Below are 13,838 nucleotides of genomic sequence, written 5' to 3' on the forward strand. Positions count from 1 at the left end.
CCAGATTAAGGCTCCAAGCGCTTTAATGTGGACAGGTACTTGCTGGCATTCAGCGGCCTAGGCGTGGCAGCGAATTGCTGTTTTTGACGAGATAGATTTAATTATTGATAGTCATATATGTTTTAGTAGTTGAAGGGGTGCGCCTACCCATTTTAGTGATATATGACAAATGGGCGATAGAACACGTATGCTAATGGTGTACGGTACCACGCTTTTTCCGCTCACGCTTTTAGGTTAGCTCTAGGAGCTAGTTAGGACACTAGTCGCTAAACTGTTTTGAGGCACAGTAGCCGTTTGTGGCACAGACATTCGGTCTTATGCTTTAGGGCGACGGTTGGAAGCGGAAGAAATTCCAAGCAAATCAATATATGAAGGTCCAGGATTCAAAATCCGGTTAGACATGGTATCTTTCGTAAGCTAAAAATTTCCACTCCCATATTCCCACGTGTAAGGTTCGGGATTCTACGGTGAATTAATTCATCGAGCAAAACAAAATTAAAACAGTCGAATTTAATTTTAACATTTAAAAAACTAAAAATTGTAGCTAGTCCTTTAAGCTATATTCCTAGTTTATAAAAAAAAAAAATTCAAAAAATAAGACCTTTTTTGTAAATATATAAAAATTTTATAATATTTATGAACAATAAATAACTTTTTTTTTCGGAACAAATTCTAAATCTTGCTTACAGAATTAAAATTCTTAATCTACCTTGAATTAAAATTACGTATTAGTTACATAAGAGGGTGACATGTAAAAACAGAAAGAAAACGGTGCAAATGCTTTTGGTACGTAATTGCACGAAATCATTAGTAAAAAAAAAATTTATAGCAATAGTACGATTACGGTGCAGACGCAATGCATTATCGACAAACAGAAGCATTAATTACTTAAAGTTTTCTATGGAATTGTATATGCTCAGATGCTAAATTGTAATGAGAAAAAATATTAAAGGAAGTCTGTTTTTTTATCTGAGAAAACTTGTATAAAAAAAAAAAAAGACTCAGTAAATAAAAGGAATAAAGAATGAAATTAATTTGAAGAACAACCGGTTGATGAACGGCGCCAGGTTTCTTGAAGAAGAGGTAATTTATATGCAGTCCGTTATAGACTTGAAGAAAGAAAGCACAGTGAATACTAAACTTTGTGGGTGGATAAAGAGATGCTAATATTATTAAATTAAACGATGAGTTAGTTGAAGTTAAAGAAAGCAAACGGGGTCTGGTTGATGGACAGAATCAAATACGTATAGCGTAACATCTTTTATTTTATGTCTTCTCAAATCTTTATTCATTGTCCTTACTTTTGTATGAGGTAGACTTCAAAATAGTCTGTTATAATTGATATTTAATACTGGCGCCGTTGTCAGCTGTGTTTCATATTATTTATGACGATCAAATATTTTATAACTGCAGGATTTTCATCCGTAGTTTAAATAAAAATGTACATGAATCCCCTGTAGTACTGATTTTGATTAGCAGTCGTTAGGCAGTACGCTGAAGGGGAACTGCCATATACACTTTTGATCTGCTATTGCATCAGTAATCATTGTCCGGTAGAGTATATCTCTAACAGAGAAAGCAATTTTTACTTACGTCTCATCTTTGCCTCCAAATTTAATTATTATTATAATACAATTTTTTTATTCACCACCTAAACTCTGAATTTGATTCGATCCCGAAACCTTTGCAGATCTGAAAAACTAATTGACCGTTTACTTATTTGTTCAAATAAGCTTTGTTTTACCCAAAAACACTTTAACCGTCGATTGGGGCTGATTTACAACCATCTAATTGGAAACCAAAATAGGTCCTAAGCGTACAAATACGTATAAAATCAAAACGTACAAATACTAAGTATGTAAGAATTCTAGATAGAGGTTTAACACGGATCAAAACAGCGCCTTAGAATCCAAGGAGGTCCACCACAGTAGAGGATTGACCAAGATTGTGAGAAAGTAAGAATATCGAATATGAAATTATCTACTAATTGAGATACCATGAAACAAAAAAATAATTACATCCAAAGGGATATCTCGCGGAATTTTCTTAACTAATGAACAATCATCTCAATGAAACAGTAATATCTCAGACGTTTTTGGTTTAACTATCCCAAAACGCCTATTGTAAAATAATTTGTTTTGAATGATCAATCTTTAAACTATAATAAATTGTATAAATAAAAAAAACATGTACGATGAAAATACAGTAGATTTCTAAAAACATTTTTAAAATAAAACTTACAATAAAAAATTGAATGAAATATATAATGTAAATACATTTTTAATAAAAATTGTTTTATTCTATTAGAACTCCATTAATCCTAAATTTATGAAACTGTATTTGATCCTACTAATAAAGATTGAGATTTGTGAAAAATATTTTAAAACACTGATGTATTATTATTTATTCCAACCCGGACGGAAATGTTTATTAAAGTAGCGATATAATGTTCTATAAAAATATATTGTATTTTGTATGAATACTAAATGTAAGATTCTACGTAGTGACATATATAAGCAACAGTTAAAAAAAAACCTTGAGACAGCATAAATAAAAAACAAACTAACTTTTGAGATATTGTTGTTAACATAAAAATATATTTAAAAAAAGATAAATTCATTAAAAATAATATTATTTACCGTTATTGTTTTATAAATAAATAATAAATGTTTTCTTGCTGTGTAACTGTTACGCATTTCAAGATCGTTTGTTTATTTAATTTTATTGATAGCTTTTTCATTTATCATGAATTCTCCTTTTTTAAACAACTTCGAATTATCCAGATTTCCCAACAAACGGGATTCGGAATAATACTATTAATAGATCGGCATATTTTGGGGGAAAAATTTCGCGTAATAGGATATTTCTTGTTGTTTCATATAGCCTAAAATATACTGTATAAGTATAATTAGCCTACATTATTCATTGTATTGTTAGAAATAATAAGAGTGTACAGTAACTTAAAAAGTTAATGATGGCTTAAAAATATGTGATATTGAAGTTAAGGTTAATTATATTAACCCAACTAATTAACTCTTAAGATTATTCTCTTTACGAAAGATTGTATTTTACGAGATTGGACTTATTTTTGGGTTTGTACCTTAACTTTGGTTTTTTTTTTTAACTTAATTTAATTTTAATAAAACTAATAATAATTATAATTGCTTAATTTTTATGATTTGATGATCTCCGTAGGGAGGCGTAGCGTCTCGGTCTTTCATCCGGAGATGGCGTCTTCCATACGCTACAAAATTCCATTTTCATATACCATACACGAACTTCAAGCTTTGTGGCGATACCATCAAGCCAAAAAAAAAAAAAAAATTTAACTGACCTGAGCTTGTGTAAATAATACTCTTCTTTTTCTTCTTTGTGTTAAAGGAAATTGCATAGGTTTTGAATCCGCTACACTACACGTTGATAGTGCTGACATATTACCCATATTCATCGAAGCCGTCGCTGAACTTCCCATAAGTCTTGATACTGAAAAATAAAAAATTATTTACATTTTAATTTTAATCATCGGTTATATTATAAAAATTATATAAATGTTTATATCAGCTATACGGGTTGTGCTTTCTCGTTCTTGTCATGAATCGTGCAATGATGAAAATTTGCTTTAATTAAAACATGACAGAAAAGAAAGTTGTGATACATTCTACAAACATTTTAAAATATTGTATCTTAACGTTTTAAGGTTTATTATTATGAAAATTTCTTGTGTATAATTTTTACAGTTATCTAACCTATTTATAATTACATACCAAAACGATTTTTCCAAATTTTGTTTTATTCATCCAGATTAAAACGGATACAGATACAACTTAGTTTTTGATTTCGTTTATCGAAAACGATAAACGAAAAATAATAATATTAGTAATAAATAAAAATAATAATAATAAATTATAAATTATTTTATGATCACATACTTGGAAGAGCTTTAAAGATTCTGGGTCGATCTAGACTCCTACCCCGGATCTCATATTTCATTCCCTATTTACTAGTAATTTATTCTGATTGAAACAGACATGTTTCGTATATATATATATATATATATATATGTATGTATGTAAAAAATGTATATAATTTTTTTGTTACATTTAAGTAAATTTAGGATTTTTTTAAATAATTACTCGTACATCTGTGGGTTGCACTTTATAAATCTAGGTTTAGAAAATTTACCCACCGGGTTGGTCTAGTGGTGAGAACGCGTCTTCCCAAATCAACTGATTTGGAAGTTGAGAGTTCCAGCGTTCAAGTCCTAGTAAAGTCAGTTATTTTTACACGGATTTGAATACTAGGTCATGGATACCGCTGTTCTTTGGTGGTTGGGTTTCAATTAACCACACGTCTCAGGAACGGTCGAATTGAGACTGTACAAGAGTACACTTCATTTATACTCATACATGTTCCTCATTCATCCTCTGAAGTATTATCTGAAAAGTTATTACGATTAATTATGTTTATCCAAATTAAAATAGGGGTAGTTGATCTAAATTAATTCAAGTTATTTTCCGGCCTCCGTGGCACGAGTGGTAGCGTTTCGGCCTTTCATCCGGAGGTCCCGGGTTCGAATCCCGGTCAGGCATGGCATTTTCACATATGCTACAAATCATTTATCTCATCTGAAGCAATACCTAACGGTGTACTCGGAGGTTAAAGAAAAAAAAAATTAAGTTATTTATAGATGTATTGTATAAGGCATAATTTTTGTCAAGTAATAGTCTAGCTATGAATCTATGAAATAACGGTTAGATCTTTGTTAAAGAAAAAAATTTAAATAAATGCAATTTTATTTATAGATTTAGATTGTCCGCTTTTTTCTATGTAAAACATATTACGTGAAAGTCTATTAAATTATTATTATATTTATTTAGATATTTTTACGATACATTACCGGTGCTTTATTATTTTGACATTTCCAAAAATTGAAATTTTTTACCAAAAAATGATAAATCTATTAAAAAAATTTCGGTTTAAACGGAGCCCTCCTTGATAATGTACATTGGTGTTTTATGCATATGTACCCATTCATTAGTAATTCTTTTACACTATTTATTTTTCTTACTTAATGGATTTTCTTTGCAATAATGAAATTTAAAAAACGGTTGCCTGTAACGAAGCGCTTTAAACTAGATTTTATTTTTAGCAGTTTCATATACTGGTAATTTTACATACTAGAATATTGAAATTTTATTAAACTCTTACGAATTGTTTTTGATGATTTTAGTTTCAAAATTAAGGAAAATCTTGTCTTTGTCATATAGGAATGAATTACATGCCGTTTTAATTAGCTACTTGGTTTCATTATTCATATCGATAGAATCTAATCGTAATGATATTTTACTTTTTTTTATTTTACGCATAATTAAATGTTATCCATAGTTAATTTTAAGAACCTTCAGGTAAATAAAATATTTATGTAATCATATTATACTTTGGAGACATGAGTCATAGATCATTTCCAAAAACAACATTTACTCATTCCAAAAAACATCAAACATTCCATATTAAGCTTACGGAAAGAAAGAGAAGAATGAAACATTTTTCCTGAGGCTGATATTCATAGAATCACATATACTATTGCCCATGGTAATGCTAAGCCGACCAGAATGCAAATGATATTCAAGCCTACAAGTATTAATTCTTTCTTATCCACAAACATGGGGCTATAAATACCGTTATTTTAAAAGAAGAAACTCTAACTAATATCTCTTGTACCTTTGGAACTTAACATGCATCATAGTCTATAGCCTGCAGAGAAAGAGTAAAGCAACAAATTCATGTATCTATTTACGCTAGGGAAAAACATTATATATTAACCAATTAAATAGAGGAAAAAAGCTGTCAACAAAGTTATAATACTTTCTTGGCGCTGGTTATTTATTCTTATATAGTGGAAAAATAATCGTTAGTGGTATCTAATTTTTAGTGGTAAAAATTTACCTGAGATTTATATTTTGGGGGTGGGGTGTAATTTATGATGTAAGATTATTGTTGTTATTATTATGGGTTTAAATAAAGTAAAAAATTTTCTTAAATTCAAAAAAATAGACATTTTCTTTGTTTTCTGTTCCCCCACCTTCAAAATCACCTTCCAATAATTTTTTTTCTGTGTTAAATGGATGAAACTAAAAAAGATTTCGCTAAAAAATGTGCAACCAATATAAAATTACCTAAGATTTCTCTTTTGCGGGTGAAGGTAAATTATGATGAAATTTTATCATTAGAAGGATATGAATTAAACTTTTATTAATATTAAAAGTTTAAATAAACTAATACAAGTTTCGAAAAATTCAAAAAATCGATATTTTTATACTTTGATCGGCTTCTCCACCCCTAATATTGCTTCCAAAGTATTTTTTGGATTGCTTGCACTATTTATATGTTACTATGTCTAGGAAGACATTAAAAAAAAATCGGTTAAAAAAATATGAAATAAATTTAAAAAAATCTTCTTTCGATTTTTGGGAGAGGGTAAATTTTGGGGAAAATTTTTTTTTAGAAATGGTAAGATAAACATGCACTCATGTACCGAATTTCATATAAATTGGGATTACATTTGCAAAATTCTGAGAATATTTACCCTAAAAAAATTATCTTTCCCACCCCCTGGTGATATTGCAAACAAAATTTTACTAACAAATTTACCCCTTATATCCGAGTGTTTGCCACATTTCATTAAAATCGGTTTATTCAGTCAAAAATAATTAAGTTTAAACACGCCAACATACGTAAATAAGTACGTACGAACATTACCCTAATTTTGTTTTTTGGGGTTTTTGAATCATGAAACGTCGAGAAATGCAAAAAAAATGTATACTTCATTTTTTGATTGGTTACCATAAGCTGCTTCTTGTAGCTTAGATCTAAAGCTATGATGACAGGAAAGTAAAAAAATCTGATGTGGTACCACATGACTTGACGCCTATTAAATTACATATAAATATTTTTTTTTTTAATGAAAAGTACATAAAATTTTATTTCATTAATAACTTCATTAATAATTTTTGTTTTTAAATATTATTTATTGTAAACGGTTTTACAATCAGAGGTTAATAATTATTAATAAATCAATATATTTAAATTAAAAAAAAAAAGGTAAAAAAAGTAGATAAAATCTGATTTGAATCGATGTGCCTTCCCCTTGTAAGATCCAAATATTTCATTATTTAAAATTCTATTTGGCTCTAACTCTGGAACCAATGAAAATAAATATATAACGATATATCGTAGAAAATATGTCAATGAGGGCTTATTACTGCAGTTAAGAAAAAGTCTAAAATCCAAAAGTCTTTGGATTTTGGGCTTTTTTAGACTTTTTTAGTCCAGTCAATTGTAATCAAAAGGGAAGGTGCACAACTAGATGTTACAACAATCCTAAATACAAAATTTCAACATCCTATGGCTAATCGTTTTTGAGTTATGCGAGATACATACGTACGTACAGATGTCACGCCGGAACTAGTCAAAATAAATTCAGGGATGGTCAAAATGGATATTTCCAGAGAAATCTGAAAACCGAAATTTTTCACAATCATAATACTTCCTTTGCTTCGTACAAGGAAGTAAAATATAACAGATCGAATTAGGATATTTGATAGCTTTTTAAACTTTTCTATCATATCAATGAAGAAATAGTCGTAAAATCCCGTCCTAGTTATCCCTAATTTATCTCTAATTTTTTTGGAGATAAAAATGATGTACCCGGCTCCAAGAAAACGTCATTAGATTATTCTTTAAAGATATTCATCTTTCGAGTTCCAAGCAGTTGATAATTTAAAAAAAAAGAAGAAAATCATTCTTTTATACATGTATTTAATTCATCCGTGATTTTTTTAAAATAAAATAATTCAATAATAATATTATTAAAAAAAAAAAAATAATGAAAGCTATTACCAAATCTAAATAATCGATATTTATTAATCTCGATGGTACAATATGGAGTTATACATATATGATTATTATATAATATGGGATTCGATACCATATAAAGATATCGATGTCTGTTTATCGATTTTGTCTATTATTGGTAAAATTTGTCATAATTAATTAACACTTTTTTGTCCTATTTTTAAAATTAATTTAGAAGTTCATTAAAAGTTGGGAGTTAATATCACTACAGAAAAAGACGTAAGCAGTAAGATTATAAATTATATAAGCATCATGAAATCTCACATTTTAAATCATCTCTTTCTAAAGATTTATATCCTTCATCCTTATAAATTGAGTGTTTTAAGGTTTACATATTGTGTGTTTATCTTGTACATGCCATCATGTATGTTTTCATGTTATCTTTCCTCACCCTTCTTATTAAATTCCAATAACTTATGCTGAGACATGATTCAAAATATGTAGCTATAGCAGGTGCTGTTTTATTATTATTAGACTTTCGTTTTATGCGGAACGTTTTACTGAAATCACCTCGTTCCCTATTTATTAGTGGGTTTTTCATTCGTTTTATTCTTCTGGAAACATCTCACTATATCTTTGTTTTTTTATCGATTTTCTTTTTTTACAACAATTGGGGAGGTTTTGTTTTATCTCAGCCGAGAAAACTCTTCAAAACACCCTTTATTGTGTTTAAACCCATTATTACTACGTTTTTTTGCCTTATTATTAAAAAAACCTTTTAGATAAACTTTTAAAAAAGATAAAACCGATCACAGAAAACTAAATATATGAAATAATAAAATTCCTTATATTTTTTGACTTTTTAAAGGTAACACTAAATTAAAATAAAAAATGTAAATCCTTAACTTAGAACCGACTTCATGAACTCATAAACTTATAAAGATATGAAGAAGGATTTATTTTTTAACCTTTTGTATATTTTGTACGGAGGTTTTACGTTTTTATCTTTATTCCTTATTTAAAATTGGATTAAGTCTATGAATAACACCGATCATAATTAAATAAAATCATTTTCAAAAAACATAACAGATGAAATACTTTTGCGTCTTCATAGAAATAAAAGAAGTACTTCAGAGAGATAATTTTAGGAACTACCAATGAGTGTAAGCTAAGGCTAGAAGTCTATCTATGTTATATTGTTTACCTCAAGCTTTTCGAATAATTTTCTTGAAATTTTTGAGGTAATGTTTTGAATGTTATAATGATTTCACATTATTATTGCTCTAAAATATTCCAACCCGCAGATATCAAAAACAAATTAAATTTATTCTATATATCTATGTGTATCGCAACCAAATTTTTACCCATGTTTCTTGGCATAAATAAGAAGGATTTTGGATATTTTTCATCTTGAAAAAAAAAAAATATATATATGTAGTAATGGAAATTTGCCGGTTGAAACACAAAATTTAATAAATTGAATTAATGAACTGTGAACTGTGAGTCTCTATCGCTGTGTGAGTTGGATTTGAACTGACTGATTCGAATGAAGTATAGTCTTGTAGTCTCAGGTCGACCATTCCTGAGATGTGTGGTTAATTGAAATCCAACTTCCAAAGAACACCGGTATCCACAACTTTGAATATTAGATCGTGGATGGCGGTGTTCTTCGGTGGTTGGGTTTCAATTAACTACACATCTTAGGAATGATCGACCTGAGACTGTACAAGACTATATTCATTTACATTCATATATATCATCCTCATTCATCCTCCGAAATAATAGCTTACGGTGGTTCCGGAAACAGAAAAAGAGAGAGTTATTAGAATCAATCGAATAATCATATTACAAAATTAATAGATTTAAATTTACGTTAATAATATATTAAATAAATTTAAAAAAATTATGTTTAAAAATAATGGGCTTCCTGTGGGGACTGCGTGTGAGGCTAGACTGCTGAAGTATGCGAGCACCTTGTGGGAGAACCAATCATCCTATCAACCAGTAACAAACGGAGTGACTCTGAGACGATATTTTGGTAGGTGCAATGGGGTGCTCTTATAATAACTCTGCAAACAATCGTCCTATTTTCTAAATTCAAACGGAGTATTTGTTGGTAGGTTAAAAGCTAACTTTTGCACGCATCAGGTAAACTCTTGATCTAACAGATCAAGATTATTCTGAAATATATATATATATATAAAGATGATTATCTGTTTGTCTGTTATCGCATCACGCGAAAACCAACTGATCGATTACTTTCAAATTTTCAGGGTATACTCGTGTTATCCCAGGGAAGGTTTTAAGCCATCAACCATGGCTCTATCTCCCTTGAAGGTTTAGGTATTAAAAATATTCCTCATTTCTGTCCCCCTCAAGGAGGGTGAATCTGTGAATTAAAGATATTTACTAAGGAAAATGTAGATTAATCCTTTTACTTCATTATTATATTTCTATCACGATGATAAAGAAATACGTTATGAATTTTTTGTCTTAAAGGTGTGTTTATTTTAGTTACCATAGTTACTATTATTCTATCTTTTGTAATTTTTGTTTCTTTTTCAGATTTCTATAAAGCCTGAATACTGTAATTATTATTTATTTATCTGTATTATTTTCAACCGTGAGGATAACGTACAGTACGGGTGTCCAGGGGGGTGGTCCCCTCTGGGTAGGTAGATCGGACCCATCGGGTTGGATTGGAAAGTCGAGAGTTACAGCGTTCAAGTCCGTTTTTACATGTAAAGCCAATTATTTTTACATGGATTTGAATACTAGATCGTGGATACCGGTGTTCTTTGGTGGTTGGGTTTCAATTAACCACACATCTCAGGAATGGTCGACTGAGAATGTACAAGACTACACTTCATTTACACTCATACATATCATCCTCATTCATCCTCTGAAGAGGATGAATAATAAACGGTAGTTGCCGGAGGCTAAACAGGAAAAAAGAGAGGGTAGGTAGATCGGAATGGCGACCAAAGCAAGAACTGCGGGTGTCCAGAGCGCCCGTCCGCCTGGCAAATTGGAAATGCGAGCAAAGCGAGTTCTACAGCCATGGGATAGGCCCCGTGGAGCTCCTGAGTTCACTGTGGGATTCACCTAGGCTGACCTTAGCCCCGAGGGTTCAGGTTCTGGCTAGACGGGCCGGGTCGTATATATACACACACAGTACGTTTGATCGTAAATAAAGAGTGAACATAAATAAAAATAAAAGCATGTATATAAAATTATGTGCTTATGGATCTAATCAATAATGTCCTGCATTTTTAAAATCTTTTAAAAACAACTAGGTATGAATTTTAAGACGTGAAATGCACCATCATTTTATGTTCAATTTTACATTTTTTGTACAAAAAAAACTATAATTTTAAATACCGTTGTTTCAATAATTTTATTTAATTTAAATGGTACTTATTAAGATGATTAATCAACAGATTTGATAAATGTAAAAAAATTAAATCGTCTCATATTTTTAAATTTGTTAGGTGCCAATTATTATTTCACGTACTAATTCGTGAAAATTTCAAATGCAGATATATTGATTTTTATTTTATACTATAAGTAAACCAAACTAGAAAGTAAAACATCATGATAGTCTATAGAAAATGAGGTTATTAGGCGACGGTAGTGATTATAAAATCACAAAAAGGGCATTTAAAAATCAGTCGAATCATACTAAAGTTTAAATAAAATCTTATGAACACTAAAATAAGAGAAAAAACCCATTGTAACACAGTTTAAAAAATGCTGATTAATACATATAGTTCGATTTGTTCTAATTTAAGATAAGATTTATCCGCTGGATAATCTAATCTCTGAGATTTTTTTCAATTTTAGAATATTTTTTTTTGAAAATTGAATCCTATAACCGTAATAATTTTCCAGCTTTATTTTAAAAGTTAGGTTGTGTAATATATGTTTAAAAAAAATGTCCACCTTTTGATATAAAATTCCATAGATTATTTTATTAGGATTTAAATCCGTTATATAATAACACACGGCTTTTCTTGGAAAAATTAACTGTGGTGAATTACAAACATAAAATTGAAATGTATTTAAAACAAAATAATGATAGATTTTATATTTTCATATAAAATAACATGAAAACAAAGTATATTAAGCAGGTTTTTTTAAATTATTTTACAATTATTCAAAATTATCTTTATGTCATTACCAGTTATAATAATAGAATTGTTATTATTATTTTATGAAAAGAAAGGAAACAATAAAAATTATTGCTGTAATTATTTAAATCAGGTTATGTCACAGGAAAAAATTATTACATAATATTTCTTACAAAATCTTTTTTTAATTCATATGCAATTATTTCTTCGTAATATTTTCTGAAATTTTATACTTAGTTTATTGTTGCTAAAGAAGTAAGCAAAATTAAACTTAAATTTACAAAATAAAAAAATAAAGTATTATTAAATAAAGATATTTGTAAAAACCGAATGCTAAAATACTAAAATAAACTACATAGTTCTTATTTTTTTATTAATTTAAGATATGGATTTTTTTCGTGATTTTTATATGATTGAGTGAACCTTTAGTACTTCTTATAGCATCTTCTCAATGTCAGTCCAAGCGTTTATGTTTTAACACGAAATAAATAACTAATAACAAAGAAAATAGCTTTCTGTACAAGACGCAGCCAAAGATTAGTGTGATGAATTTAGACATGACAACGAGAACTTATTAAAATGGAGTACCAAAAATTGAAATTTAATGAACATATCGGTATTCAAATTAATAAAAGCAATAATAAAAAATAAATAAAATTAGTTTTGGATAATACAAAATTCCTTTTGGTTTTACGGAAAATCCTTGTATTTCAACGGACATATCTTTTGGCGTATTATCTTTGTTAGCCCGATATTAGTATATCTACACATTATTTTTATGTATTAAGAACTCAAAATTGCTCAAAGCCCTTCACCAATATTTCTAAAACTTTTCAGGAGCTAAAAGTAGGCTATATTCAAAAACTTAGTATTCAAGAAAAAAACCATAAATTAATCCGAAATGTATAAACACTCTACGGGACTGTTTTTAATTTAACATTTAAAAAAATATTTTATTCTGTCATTAAATTTCCATTGCCAGATAGTTGATGGTTTTCGTGCATTGCTCTTATTATATATACTATTACATTTTTTAATAAACAACAAACATCGATTTCATTTTCTTCTGAAAGATTTTCTTTTAGAAATTGTATGAAACTATATTACTATTGTAGAGCATCGATCATGCAAAATAACAAACCACGTAAACTTTAAATAATCTATTCTTTTAGAAGTTTCATCATCGCTCAGTTTTTACATAAGCACACTTTGTTATATAGATATTTACTTTTTTAAGTTTATTTTATTTTAAATTTCCTTAAAACACGAAGAGGTCTTCAAATAAGCTACCATTTAGAAAAAGAGATGTTCTAAACAAATCTAAAAGTTAGAAATCTATATTAAATAAAAATTAGAATAAAATTCAGAGAATCAAGGTAAAAAGGTCTACCTATCGACCATGAGTGCAGGCTCTATGAAGTGCGGTAATAATTATTTTATCCGAAAATGCTTTTAATAGCCGTGTGACATCAGGATGTATATCATTTCATTATGATTACCCAGTTCTAAGTAATGATGTAGACAAAAAAAATTAACATATCTTCAAATATTCTACGTAGATAATATAATTTTCCGTAAAAAAATTTACATTTAAATTATCCAGTTTATTAGAGAAAAAAACAACCAAAAGAACACTTTCTCGATAGAATAAAAAAGGAACCATCATTGATATTATCTAAGTAAGAATTCAATATAAATAAATTTGCATGCACGTAACTAGAACCTTTTTCTATGAAGTTGGTTAAAAGTGGAATAAAATATTGAGCCTGTAGTAAGAAGCAAGACTAATGAAATAAGTATTTATGATGATATACATGCAGCTTTAATAGCTAATATAATGAATATATTGCTCTT

General features: G+C 28.8%; 1 protein-coding gene across 1 annotated transcript in view; it reads right to left on the bottom strand.

Moving 5' to 3' along the window:
* LOC142324458 (thyroid transcription factor 1-like) overlaps positions 1–13,838 on the bottom strand; it is a 123,894-nt gene that overhangs the window by 39,283 nt on the left and 70,773 nt on the right. The window contains exon 2 of the mRNA XM_075365287.1: positions 3,335–3,483. Coding sequence (XP_075221402.1) covers positions 3,335–3,483 — 149 coding nt within the window. The remainder of the gene's footprint in view (positions 1–3,334; positions 3,484–13,838) is intronic.

The sequence above is a fragment of the Lycorma delicatula genome, chromosome 5 (genome assembly GCF_047948215.1).
Source record: "Lycorma delicatula isolate Av1 chromosome 5, ASM4794821v1, whole genome shotgun sequence".
NCBI lineage: Eukaryota > Metazoa > Arthropoda > Insecta > Hemiptera > Fulgoridae > Lycorma > Lycorma delicatula.